At 42.1% G+C, this 13,549-nt stretch overlaps 3 protein-coding genes across 3 annotated transcripts in view; 2 read left to right on the forward strand and 1 right to left on the reverse strand.

Annotated features, from left to right (window-relative positions):
- Positions 1-813: 813 nt before the first annotated feature.
- Positions 814-5,975, forward strand: GRPEL1 (GrpE like 1, mitochondrial; the record flags this gene model as incomplete). The annotated part of the gene is made up of 3 exons (XM_019470629.1): positions 814-987; positions 2,553-2,634; positions 4,908-5,975. Coding segments are annotated over 3 exons (603 nt in total), but the record flags the coding sequence as incomplete, so codon positions are not given.
- Positions 5,976-6,107: 132 nt separating this feature from the next.
- On the reverse strand, positions 6,108-12,667 carry TADA2B (transcriptional adaptor 2B). Its single transcript, XM_009273743.2, has one exon. The coding sequence runs from the start codon at positions 12,509-12,511 to the stop codon at positions 11,525-11,527; it is 987 nt and encodes a 328-aa protein (XP_009272018.1). The 5' UTR covers positions 12,512-12,667; the 3' UTR covers positions 6,108-11,524.
- A 604-nt stretch (positions 12,668-13,271) lies between these two features.
- CCDC96 (coiled-coil domain containing 96) overlaps positions 13,272-13,549 on the forward strand; it is a 3,132-nt gene continuing 2,854 nt past the window's right edge. Inside the window, exon 1 of the mRNA XM_019470622.1 lies at positions 13,272-13,286. Coding sequence (XP_019326167.1) covers positions 13,272-13,286 — 15 coding nt within the window. The remainder of the gene's footprint in view (positions 13,287-13,549) is intronic.

Here is a 13,549-nt window from a genome sequence, read left to right on the forward strand (position 1 = left end):
AGCCCCTTCCTACAACCGGGACGGGCTGGTGCCGGCCCCCCGTCCCCCGCCGCCCTTTGCTGGCTTCCCTTACCCTCCGCCGGGAGGGTGGCCCGGCCAGGCAAGGCGGCGCCCTCCTGGCCCGGTCTTGAGTTTGAAGGCCTCCAGGCCTGAAGTCTTGATGTGGCGTGCAGGGATCCGAGGCCTTTTGTCATTGCGGCGCTGATCCAGCCGCCTGGTCCGTGAACCGGTTTGCACAGGTAGCTCAGCTAGTTCAGCCTAAGAAACGTTAGGAAGTGGTAAGTAGTCATCTTCACGGAGACTGGCCCGTTCTTGACGTGATATTTGTGATACAGCAATGCGATACAGCAGCGGCACAGAAGGCGCTTTTCCGTTGCTCTTTAGCAATCGGTGGCAAACCACTGTTCTGGTTGGCGTGTCTTCTGGGAGACTGTTGCAGGTGATTGCATCACGTAAACTGGATTTGCTTCCTGACCTGTACTGAGTACTGTGCTGAAAACGAGCTCATATTCCCCTTAAAAGTGCTGCGACTTTATAAACTGACTATTATGGACACTTACAGGCTGCTGCCCGGTGGTTGTTACCTTGCAGCAAAGTTATTTTTTGCAACAGTTTAGATGGGCTTAAGTTCAGTTACTTTTGATGAAAGGTTCTGCAAACAGTTTTCACAGGCCTAGAATTGTTGTATTAACTTGTGCTTTAATGTGAGAATTTTGTAGACATTGACGTGTCAAATAGGGTGTCCAGTACACCCAGAAAATGCTAATATCTTACAAAGTAAGCAACTGATTAATATCATCCACATGTTTTTGCTTTAGGACTTCTCCACGACTGCTTTGTGTAGCAACACAACAGAAAAATACTGGCCAGAACTTGGAAGAAGACCAGAGTCAGAGCCAAAATGAGCAGAAGGTTGAACCCAGCTCTGCTGAAAAGATGTTAACTGAGGAAAAGGCCAAACTGGAAGAACAACTAAAAGAAGTTACTGTAAGTGTCTTTTGGTCATCAGGTTGCATACCTTACAAACTGCATACCTGAGAGCGTTCATTACAAGTCCTCAGTACACAGTCTGGATACAGTTGTGTGACTGCTCTTCAGTTGTTGAATAAAAACCTGCAATTCAATAATTTCTTTAAACTTAAGAGTAGATGTACTACAAGACCTGAGATGCATCTCTGGTCCAAAATGAAGATTTTTTCGATACTTTCCTCCCGATTTCTGGATGGAATCGGACCTTCTCCAGCCTGAAAATTTGTTACTGAGTTTCGCTGACTTCACTTAGGTTTTGCTCAGTGGAGAAATAATTTTTGGAAGCCCATGGAAGGGTTTGAGTATGTCTTTGATGAGTGTATTTGTGTGTGCTAAGAGTAGGCTTTCTGAAAACAGCTGCTGACTTTTCAAAGGTCAGGGTTAATGATGCTTAGCTTTTATATAATAGTGTACTTATTACATACATAGTGGAAGTTTCAAACCTTCTCTGTTGGAGAGCCCTTCAAACACAAGGCTGAAGCGTCACGTTCCCTCTGTCTGGCCTAATGTATCTTGCAGTCTCTCCATGCGTGACTTCAGCAGAGGATGAAGGATGTCCTGAGAGGTGGGAGGCGTGGATTAAACAAAGGTGTTGCTTTTCTGAATGAGTGCTCTACATAACATGTCTTTCTAGAGCATTTGAGACTTTGAGAAGCAGCACCTCTGAATCATAAGTGGATTGAATTTCCTTTCTCTTGCCCTTCCCAAAGCACTGAAGGATAAAGCAGAGATGTCATTTAACATCTCTGTTGACAGCATTTGCTATTGGCTATCTAACGTGGCTTTTCAGTCAACTTGTTGACCATTTTTATTCTGTTTTGAGATTCTTCACTAGCATGTGAAGGTCAAGCATATTCAGAGTGGAAGCCCAACATGGAGTTCTGCGTTAGGTGGTGAAGCACTCAACCTGAAGTGCCTAAGTTTATTGAATTTCATTCTTAGTACATCTGCTGCTAGAGTACATCTGCTGCTAGGTGGCCATATTGCTAGGAATAGACCAAAACGTAACCTGAACAACAGAGGAGTTAGACTTCATAGTTTGTAAAGTTTGAAAAAACTGGAGGACACTCTGTGGTATGTATGGAGAGGGAAGAGGTGGTTTGAAAGTCATGGCTGGGTTGAATCTCATTTGCCATAGTGTCAAAATACCTTATGACTGATGAAGCCTTTCTGTGAACACACATCAGAAAAAGCAGAAATCTTTGATTCATAAAACTTGATATATCCTGTAGAGTTAAAAATTTCTTCCAGCTAATCTGTTGACAAATACTTAGAGTCTGGAAACCCATCTTATTTCCTTTCCCTTGCTTCTGTCTGCACTAAAGTGAAGCAAACATCTGCCTCGGTAGGAAGGATGCTGTGATAATTGGCATGTTGTCTTCAGATTGCTGTCTAGATGGTGGGTTTAGGCTATGTAACTCTTTAAAAATGCTGTTTTATACTGAATATGCTGTTTTGAATTACTGTCAACTACCCAACCACCAGGAATGAAATCTCTTCCGTTACGGGTTTTTCTTCTTCAGGACAAGTACAAGCGTGCCTTGGCAGATGCAGAAAACGTGAGGCAAAGAAGCCAGAAACTGGTAGAAGAGGCAAAGTTATACGGTCAGTGGAGGTTCCTTTTGTGCATACTCGTAAGACCCATGAAATGCAAAGTCTGGAAAATTGAGCTGACTGGTCTGCAGTTTTGACAAGCTGTACTTCCCAGTGATTCTGACTACTTGGTTAAAAAAATGTATTTGAGGCAGAGAGGTTTGAATGGTTCCTCATTTTGCATCAGAATTGTAATCATCTCGCTAGAGAAGGGCAAGACTTAAACTGCTAACGTCAACAACTTGAAATGTTCTTTAAATTTAGTATCTGATTTCCTACAATATGTACCGCACTAGTAGATTTTTCAGTAAGGTTTGCAGCCTGAAGTTTACCTTTTTCACGCACTTTGGTCTCAGAACTGACTGCAAAAAACGGAACCAAGAGCATGGAATACTAGCTTTCCTTCTGGTTTGGGTTATTTTGTTCTTGCTGTTTGGTTTGGGTTTGGTTCTTTTTTGGGGTTTTGTTTGGGGTTTTTTTAGCCTTTTATATTGGATTAACTTTCCTGTTCTGTTGAAGGTCATAGCTTTCAAATAGAAGTAATACATTTAGATGGGTGGATTCTTTTCAGTGGTAGGAATGTACAATCACTGGCTACGAGGAGTGCCAGAAACACATCTTTCTTCAAGAGCCAGGCTCCTGACACCTGATTTAGCTTTTTGACAGTTCAAACACAAATCTGTAAAACAGAAATTGTATGCAAATACTGCAGCAGAAGAGTGCTGTATCATCGTAGTGTTTGACTGTCACTCTGGCTTGAAAAATGAGTTGGCCTTTTTTGCCACACACTATACACAGCTGTATAGTTTAATTCTGAATACAGAAGTTTTAGTTTCTGAATACAGGGTCTTCAGTTAACGTGTACTGTAAGAAAAAGCATTTCTCAGTTACGTAGTATTCTTGTACCGTTTTCATGGATGTTTGAATGCTTCATCCTGAAGCTGATTTTCAATAAGCATTGTTTCACTAATACGCTACTTAGTGCAGGAGGACTTTGAATCATGCCTGAGCTACAATGAAATGCTATGATGCTACAATAGAAATAAATATTCAAATCAAATTTCTCGTGAAAACTAAATTACAGATAATCTGCATGGTTGTAAGTTTTATCATTCGTGTATGACTGCTTTTTCTGTTGAAGGAAGAGAAACTCGTTTCTGAGACTTGCATAAATTCACAGACATGCAGTCACAGGTATCTGCAGAGATGATTTACGCAAAAAAAAGCCCGAACCAGAACAAACCACCTTCTGAAGAGTTTGGTTATTTGGTTTGATCCAGATCACTAGACAACTGGTTAATCTATGTTTGGGACACTTCAGCCCTAACTGCAGTTTTAGTTTTAATTTAAAACCTTGATTCATTTGTTCATATTTTTGGAACTACTTGGACACTGTTAGTTACTGTTCTATAAAGAGCTCGAGTCTCTATGGAGTTGTGTAGTTGTTAAAGTGACCCTTTCCTGAGAAGTAGCTGATGCCTATAGATCTTGCAAGGTGCTTCCGTAGGTTTTTTTGTTTAAACCAAAGACTTGGCCTCTGGTAATGCTCATATTACTTCTTGGTAAGGAAAAAAAAAGTCTAAAATGTGAGCTAGAATTAAAAAGGCTGTCTGTGGCTAAAAAAAAAAGAAAAAGAAGGCTACCAAAATGCAGTGCAGTTTGTCATTGGCCTACCTCTGCATAGAAATGTGTTATTCTACTGAATTGTTTTGATTTTTCATGATTTCTAGAGACAGTTTGCCTTAAGTGAGATTAGTCCAGATTCTTTTAGTGTGAGCCAGAGAACAGCTTCAGGACACAGACTGTCGTTAGCTTGCAAATTGCTTGGTCTTTACAAGGCACAGCTTCTGACTCTGTAAAAGTGGTTTGTAGTGGGAGGGAGAGGTGTGAGTTCTTTTCATTCAAGGAAGAATCCCTGTTCATCTTTTGGACTCAGCACTCTGACAACATGCTTTTTCTTCTGCAAATATTTTTAGCACATCGGATTAAAGGGTAGGAATAGGGCAACATAATGCTTTGAAGTTTAGGTGAATCCCAGGATGAGACAGACATGAGGAAATTACATTAAGCCATCTGAAGGTTTTGGTAACTTTGGTTAGAATTTTAACTGTTAATGTCAGGTCATCAGCGTAGCTTTAGCTCTTTGAAGTAATAAGTTGAAATACATTTCTAAAAGACCGCAGATTATTGCTGTAGGTTTTGGGGCTGTGGGTTGTTGTGGTTTTTTTAACGCTTGTTTCCTTCAGTGGACTAATCCCATTCCCTTCTCTTTTCTTTCTTTTTAGGGATTCAGAGCTTCTGTAAGGACTTGCTAGAAGTTGCAGACATTTTGGAGAAAGCAACAGAAAGTGTTCCAAAAGAAGAAATTAAGGATGAAAATCCTCACTTGAAGAGCTTATATGAAGGTCTTGTTATGACAGAAGTACAGATTCAAAAAGTGTTCAAAAAACATGGCCTGCTCAGACTGAATCCTGTCGGAGCCAAGTTCGATCCCTATGAACACGAAGCATTGTTCCATGCTCCCATGGAAGGGAAGGAGCCTGGCACTATTGCATTAGTATCCAAGATTGGCTATAAGCTGCATGGGCGTACACTGCGGCCTGCCTTGGTGGGTGTTGTGAAAGACGCTTAGCTGCTTAATCTGAGAATTTAAAATGCCATACAACTATTAAACAGCTGGATGGTTTTTCTGTTACACCATGCTTTCCTCATTCCTCTGCCCCCTGAGAGGTTTAAATGAATTGGTTGAGGTCTCCCAGTGAAAACGAAGCAACTGATGAAATTCTCCTGCTTAGTGGCCTTCAACATCACTGTTCTGTAAGCTCTCTTCCTAAGTGTGAAATACAAGAGCCATTAAGCCTTCTAATGCTTTAGATTAGATAACATTTTTTACAACTATTGCTACTGAAGGTGCATTAAATTGAAAGGAACGAAATGCTGACGAGAATTTTGCAATCTCACGTTTATCACTCTGTGTAGATTGAAAATCCAAATAGTGGTTCAAACACTTCCTTTTGTTTTTGTAGAATCTAACATTGCAGAAGTGGGTGAAGTAGTACAAATAACCCGTTTTCTGCAAGCGTCCATCAGCCTTTACACACTAATGTGATAAATACCCTTTTTTGTCTATTCCGAAATAATCTCTCTCAACAACTGAAATTGAAACCTCTGTGAATTCTGACCTGTAAATAAAAGGCAATGGAGAGTAGACATCTCTTGTAATTGTTCAACCCTTTTTGTTCTGTAGTAACGTTGACTCGAGAAAACCATCTAATACTTGTATGGCATTGAAGAACCAACAGAATTTATCCTATCTCTGGATTTTTAATTTAATATTGTATAAATTGGTTTAAACAATTTTGATAGTCTTGTAACTTCCAAGCTTTACAATCAGTTTGTTATGCAAACTGCAGTTACAACCCTGCTGAAAGCCAGAATACCCAAAGAAGCGAGTAGCTGAGAGTTTGGTATGTACTGTCTTTTAGAATTACATAAATAATTGCATGTAAGTAAGTGGCTCAAACAAAAATGTGAACTTAGTTTCATCTTCATTTCTTGCATTTACTCAGCTTGGATCTTAAGTTGCAACAGAACTTTTTCCATATGCAGCTCTTGCCGTGTCCAACACCACCTGCTGCTCCTGATCTGCAGAATCAGGCTAAATACAATACATGGTTAACTGAATGCTTTGTCCTACATTTGTCTGGTTACCTGGATAGGAGTGGACAGAACCTGGCAAATTACACAACTGACAAAGCATCTGTCCTCTTGTATCCTCAAAGCCCATATGCATAACACACAGGACAGAAATGTCAAACTTAGCCATGTTGTTAGGACCTGGTGAACAGTAAGCACTTCTGAATTTTTCACCCTTGTTTCTGGTTGTCTTGAATTAAGGTGATTCTTACCTTAAGGTCAAGTAGCAATTGTTTTTTTTGGTTGAGATGCAGAGTTGCCAACAGCTTACTGAACACTAGACCTACTCGTGGTGAGAAGTGATTACCTGTTCTTTAAGACTTTTTTTCCAGTGCTGGTTTGCCTCATGGGAATCAGACAGTTAACTAGGAACAACCTAAGTGCATACTACTGTTCGGGGGTTAGTCATGTTTAAGGATTAATTCATTCTTTCTCAACTCTGAGAAAGAAAATCAACGCTTTGACTAGGCAGGGGAGAGAGAGTAATTTCTGGTGCGTGTGAGAAGACAACTACAGTGTTAATTTTTTTAAACTAGTCAAGTACAGGGATCAAAATGCAATGATTGAGTGTAAAACTACAGGGGAAAAAAAGGGGATTCCATATACTTAAGTTGAATTTGGAAGTAACTTCCTTCTGTCGGGGTTAGAGCATGCTGTAGCTGCATGAAGTAGGATTGAAGAAATGGTTTTGTTGCACTTTGACTGGAACCTGTGCTCAACTGATACGCCATAAAGGGACTAGGGTCCATATATATACCTTTTAAAAACTGTCATGTGTTGTTCTGCCCCCTTCCCAACCCCTCTGGATCTAAACTAAATTTAATAGTAACTTCATTAGTATAGAAGTTTTTTCTAGTAGGGCAATTAAAACAAAGGGACAGCTTCTTCCCTAGCAGATTAAGATTTTGTTAATGAGCTTCCCAGCACCCCACACAAACTGTCTTTTTTGGACTACATCATTAGTTCATTCAGAGTGTTCTTAAACACAAGTTACTGTTAAATGTTCAGCACAAGACTCAAACTAGTATCTTTAAAGCTGATGATAACCGAGTATCTCATTTAAGTGGTTCCTCTTCCTTGGCCTGCCCTTTCAGAGAGGCTTTTGGTGTGGAGAGCTTCAGTCTTTACTGAGAGCTCAAACCACCTGTGCACCCTGCCATACAACAGAAAGAAGCACTGAAGGAATCGAAGAACAGAGGGAGGTGGTTCTGAAACTTAAGCATAAGAGCAGCCAACAAAGCTACCACCAGCACCTCTGGTTTAGCCATTTCATAAATGCCACTTCACTCATCATCATTTAGCTGAAATGCATCTCCATTTGTTCTTGCAAAGACTTAAGCCATTTTCCTTATTACGCAAACTACGTTACCATTAAATCAATAATGGAAAGAAACTTTAATACAAGTTTATTTACCGATATACAATGCAAAAACCTAGTAAAATGCTGAGTGTGTACAACATCAGTTAGGTTTTACATGATTTCAGCACAGGCATTTGTGTGTCTGGCACAGCTACACCAGTACACTATTCAAATGAGTGCAACATTCCCTTTAAGGAAGAAGCTGATGAGGTGAACATGCTCACCAGGTACCTTCCTTCACAGTATTTAATGTGTCATCACTTACTTAAGAGCAACTGGGGCACATGCAAAAATATTTCGCAAGAAGAGATAGTAAACCAAAAGGCTAATGAAGTCCGTTACAGTTGCGAAGAAATTTGATGCAGCCGCCACACAAGAGAATAATGGCAGAGTGCTTAGCCTGTGTGATATACAAGGCAGTTTATGGTCAAAGACGCGTGCAAACCTACTAACGCTGTTCTTAATGCTTGCTGGGACTGCAACGGAACACAGAGCCGGAGGGTCTGTATCCAGAATACTCTGTAACAAGCCCTTCTGCACTGGGTAGTACACACAGAATGGAGATTAATGCTCCCTTGTTACCTAGTGAGCAAATATTACCGTAAAACATCACTGGGACTGGACTGATTGAAGTAAACATACAGCATTAAAACAGACTTATTGCTGCCTCTACCAGTAGCAGATCAGTATTTTGAACAGCTTATGGAGTGTCACTTTTTCATAGGCTTACATCAATGCTGTTAGGACAGATACTATCATTAGTAATATCTTTAATTAGAAAAGTCAAGAGCATTAAGCATATAAAACACCTTTTCATTAGCAACATGAAGGCTAAGTTATTTGTACAGTACAGGAAGCACTTCCAGATCAACACAAGATACAAGTCAAAGAGCTCTTTGCCATGTTTTTTCTCAGCCCCTTCACCACAGAAGAGAAGCAGCGCAGCTCTAGTAAGTAAGTTGCTGGATTAACATACCTGCATCTCAACTTAAAAACAAACAAACAAACAAACAAAAACAGCAGCTCATAACAAAGGAATGCTTAGACTAAATCAGTTCCATGTGAAAATATGGAACAGCAGCATCCTCTAGTGCAAGTCACCTTTAAAATTAAAAGCAGAGCTGACAATGAGACATTGCTTCTAGGGAAGCCCTTTCCAAGGGACTAGTATTTGCTAAAGCAAACATTTACCACCTTGAATTTGCCTGTAAGTATAAAATAAATATTGATATCCATATTTCATACATTAAAAATACTTTATTTTACATTCATTTTGATGTTCAATAAGTTACGTCTAGCACCAAAGAAACATTTTGGAGGGGCTGAGGAATTAAGAAACTACAAGTGTAAATGCAGAATTCACTTCCAACATTTAAATGACTCATTGGTGCCTAGATTTTTTTTTTTTAAGTTACTGGTCAGATGGGCTTTAGACTATTGCTTCAGTTAGACTTAGATGTGCCAAAACAGTGTAGAAATATAAAAATCACAGATTTGAGGGGAAAAAAAAAACCAAACCAACCCCAATTCTTGTAAACTCCCAGCTACATGCAGAGTTGAGGTTCCAGAACACCATCAGTGATGGTATGTTATGGCAGTTAGGTAACAAGTGACAGCAAGAACCAAATGGCATAGCTAGAATACTAGAAAGAAAGGCTGAGCTTCCTTTCCACGGGAGCAAGACAGAAAATAACCAAGGGTTTTTACCTTATGGACTTGTGTGCTGTTTGTACATGCATAAAGGGTGGAAGTGGTTCTTAAAGCTACTCAGCACATTGCAGTTAGTTCCACTGCTGCCAAGGAGAGACAGTTTTGTCTCAAGTATTCCACAACAAGCCACTTACTTACTTACAGGTAAGCCAAACAAAGTATTACATCTGGGAGGACATAGCCCTTACCTTTTTTGAAGGGACATAACATCACGAGCTCAAAAGAAAAAGGCACTAGAGTTTTGGTTTTTCATTCCTTAGAAATGCTGGCTTTATAATTGTACCCCTTTTATTCTAAACTCACTGGTAACACTATTTTGGTAATGCTGGATATATTAACTAAAACCCAGTTCTGATCAGTATACCTCTGCCAAGTTGCAGAAATTAATACTGTTTTAAGATTTTGTGGTATCCTCACTGACTACAGCCCAAAGCATCAAACCAAAATGACATTTCCAGTGCTTGCCCTTGTTCTGAAGGCAGTCCAGTTCCACGTTGTGGCACACCTGCACTCCAGGAGACCTGCCCAACTGGCCTCCGGTCACAGCTTCCTGCTCTGGACACGACCAGCAGAGAGGCTTAGGCACAAGTAACACTGTGCTGTCTTCTATGTGGCAACCACCATTTTTTATTCATTTGGTTAAATACCAGCACGGGTATTTAAGGAGGAAATGAGCATAAAAATCCTTTTCTAGTCCTCTTTCAACATTTTTCCCTTAATTGGTAGATCTTTCTAAAACAGCACTGTGGATCTGGTGTTTCTGTTACACGCTGTGTTACGTTGCCAGCTGGCGCCTCTCGCAAGCACCCAGTTCAGACTGTAGTCATCAGAGTTGTGATGAGTTACCTCTCAAGGTGCGCTGTTCTCACTGCGGTGGGCTGCATTCACAGTTCTCCTACCATGTCAGTAACGTCAACTTCAATGTGCTTAGTCCGGTACATTTCAGGCTATGTGCAATTAGAACCCTGTAATGGCTTGATTTACAGCTCCGTACTTTAGGAGCACATTAGCTGTGCATTTTGACCTAATCTGTATCACTTCTCTTTTTTGTTTTTAAAAACCAATCTCAGTGATCACTCTCCATTTGAGAATTTCGCTCCCTTTCCCTGTCCCTCCCAATCAAACTCAGGAGGCGGCAGCTACACCTCCTCAGCCCCTACAAGCTCAGAAGTTACAGATACCAAAGAAGGAGGAGTAGCCTCCCCCCAACAAGAAGAAACGGTGATTTTGCTGCCTGAGGCTCCCAACCACTGCAAGACAACTTGCTGCCTATTCTCCCAAACCACATTTCTGGCCCAAATCAGCCACTTCACAGTAGCGCTGACCCCTCCTCCGGAACAGAGCACCACAGCTGCCAGGTACTCCTGCAACTTTGCTACTAATTAGTTAACACTGAAGCTTCAGTGGGGTCTGTTTCAGCAAAAACTCAAGTCAAAGCTATGTCCGGATCAGCTGGGTGTGAGGGTAGCTCTTCAAGAACCCCTTCCACAGCACAAGTACCCGAAGGCCCCTCACCTACCACATCCCTTTCCTTCCACTCTCTGCCATGGCTCATCCCTGCTGTATTCTCGACAGAAACACACCCCCGCTCACTGTCCCAGCGCCTTGGCTGTAGTTACTAAGGAGAATGTTCTGAAAGCTTAGCGATGGTCACAAAAACCCCCGCTCACCGTGCTCCAGAGCTCAGGACTTTTGTAAGCTTCACTTTGCCACCAGCATTATGCCAAAAAACAAAGCAAAGGGAGAAGAGAAAGTTTCCAGCAAATGAAACTGTCTCCCACCTTCAAAGAAAAGCAAGAATTACACTGATATTCATTTGTCCAATAGTAAGCAGTAAAGTAACTACTCCGGGACTACTGGACTTGAGTAAGTTCACATGAAAGAAATCTGTTCTAATAATATACCAAAAGCAGTGAAATCCAATGTAGAAGTTTCACAATTAAGTATTTTCCATGATCCAAAGCAAAAGTCTATTTGAACCATGGACCATGAATACCGGGGAGGTTATGTATTCGCTTTTTTTTGTTTGTTTTTAAGTGACATAATTTCTGTATCTTTGAGGAGGGAAGGAAAAAAATAACGGAGTCCTTGAGGCTATAACGGGCCTCTGCTGTGTTTTTTCAGATGAGCTGAGTTTCATGAAGCATCCCTGGATATCCAACCACTTTCTGTTAGAAAGTTTAAAATCCTTTTCTTCAGTACCTTATCTAAGTAACTGGGAAGGCGACTCTTTGAAGGAATTCCCTGTCTTTTTTGGAGATGGTCTTTAATGATTATAGTTTTTACAGTCACATAACGTGCAGGACTCAAATTTAGAGAGCTGCAGAGCACCTTTTCCCTGTCCGATAAGAGTTCAAAGCCAGGCAGGTTTTCAATGGCAGCAAATTCACCTTCTTTACCATCTTCCTTCCCTCTCTTGGAACTAGCTATGTTTTTGTTCTCCTTCCTCTTTTCCCGTTTATGCCTGGCCGCCTCGTATTCCGCCGACTCTTCCATTTTGGTGATTCCATTTCGACGGTACCGCTGCAGCTCCCGAATCTTTGCTCGAAGTATCCTCTCCTTGTGCATGTTCTCAAAGAAGTCTTCAAACTCCTTACACGACATGAACTGGTACAGAGGCCTCAGTTTCAGCCTCAACTCCTTCTCCTCTTTTGTGATCTTTCGTTTGGGAGCTTTCTCCTTGTCCTTTTTATCCTTCCCCAGAAAGGCCGGTACCAAGTTATAGTCTCGTGCAATGTTCTTCCGCCGTTGCCTCTCCTTGAGTTTCCTTACGTACATGTCTACGTGAGCTCTTTTTAACTCTATTTCCACATCATCGTCGTCATAGTTCACCGAAAGGCCACTGATCAAAGTCTCCGCGTCTTGATCGTATTCGATCTCGTAGTCATCCCGAAGCGGCATGTATCCCAGCTGCTGCTGCTCAGCCACCGATATATCCAACGGTGGGAGCGGCGTGGTCAAGCTAGGAGAAAGCGGGCCGCCGCTGGGACACGTGTGATCCGTTACTCTGTTCGGAATAGTGTCGGGGATGCAGGCTTTTCCCAGGTTGCCGTGGATATACATGCTCACATAGTGTTCCATCACCTCCTGAGGCGTTCGGGATGCTCCCACGTGAGCAGCCATGTCCTCCTAAATGGGAAATAAGGAGGAGTGATAAAGTGATTCCCATTACATCTCCAGCATAACGTGCACTCAGGTAAGAGCACGACTTCTTCCCTGCTCCTCAAAAGCCAACTCACAATACCTAAGCTTTTCTAGCAATACTGAAATTAGCCACGTTTCCATCAGATCTGCATTTTTACGTCCAAATAAGTATTTACAAGTGCACAGGGGCACACAGGCCACGAAAACAGCACCAGAAACGTCACTAAGGCAAGCTGCATCAGATCCTCTAGGTACAGGAACACCGTCGAGACACTGGATCCACATGGTGATTCCTGAGCATCCATCGCTCTCTCAGAAAGTCAGCTTACCATCACCAGGAAGCTTTCCAAGTCCCAAGCCAGCACTGGGATCACGACGTCGTTTGGATTTTGCTCATTTATGTTGCACTGCTGAAGTACTTTTAGAGCAATACAGAAATAAAGACAGACGGTATTTACAGTAAGACAGATAGTATTTACTCTTTTCTAGTTATTTAAGAACTAAAACAAGCTCCGATGATCATAAACTTTAAGATTTTGAAAAAGCCTTTACCTCTAATGAAGCAAAGCATAATCAAGTAACAATTAAGGAATCAAATGATGATGCTTTTTACTGCTGGTTTTTTAAAAACCAGCCCGACCGTATACTGACGCCGAAGGCAAGCACGGAAGGCAAAGACCCAACACTAAGAGGGAGAGGGTCTAAGATCCGTGACACAAACAGGCGGGGGGGAAGGCGTATGCTGCAACTTAAGGTAGCGACAGGTCCGATAAGCCTGAAGCGCGCCTTTGACCAGCAGGTCCCCCACAGGTAGCCCACGCAGGGCCGAGAGGCCGCCATCCCGGCACGGAGCCGCCTGCACCTGCCAGCCAGAGAGGCCGCCGCCTCCGCGGCGCGCTGGGCTGTCCGCAGAGCGGGGCTTGACACCGGGGCCTCCCGTCAGGACCGCGCACGTCCCCCGCTGTTGCCAGGCCTGCGGGCTCCCCGCGGCCCGGGCCGGCGGCTCCCCTCAGGCCC

Source organism: Aptenodytes forsteri, unplaced genomic scaffold (genome assembly GCF_000699145.1).
Source record: "Aptenodytes forsteri isolate BGI_AS27 unplaced genomic scaffold, ASM69914v1 Scaffold111, whole genome shotgun sequence".
NCBI lineage: Eukaryota > Metazoa > Chordata > Aves > Sphenisciformes > Spheniscidae > Aptenodytes > Aptenodytes forsteri.

Coding starts and splice junctions, on each gene's coding strand:
- TADA2B (XM_009273743.2), bottom strand. CDS start 12,511: ATGGCTGCTCACGTGGGAGCATCCCGAACGCCTCAGGAGGTGATGGAA.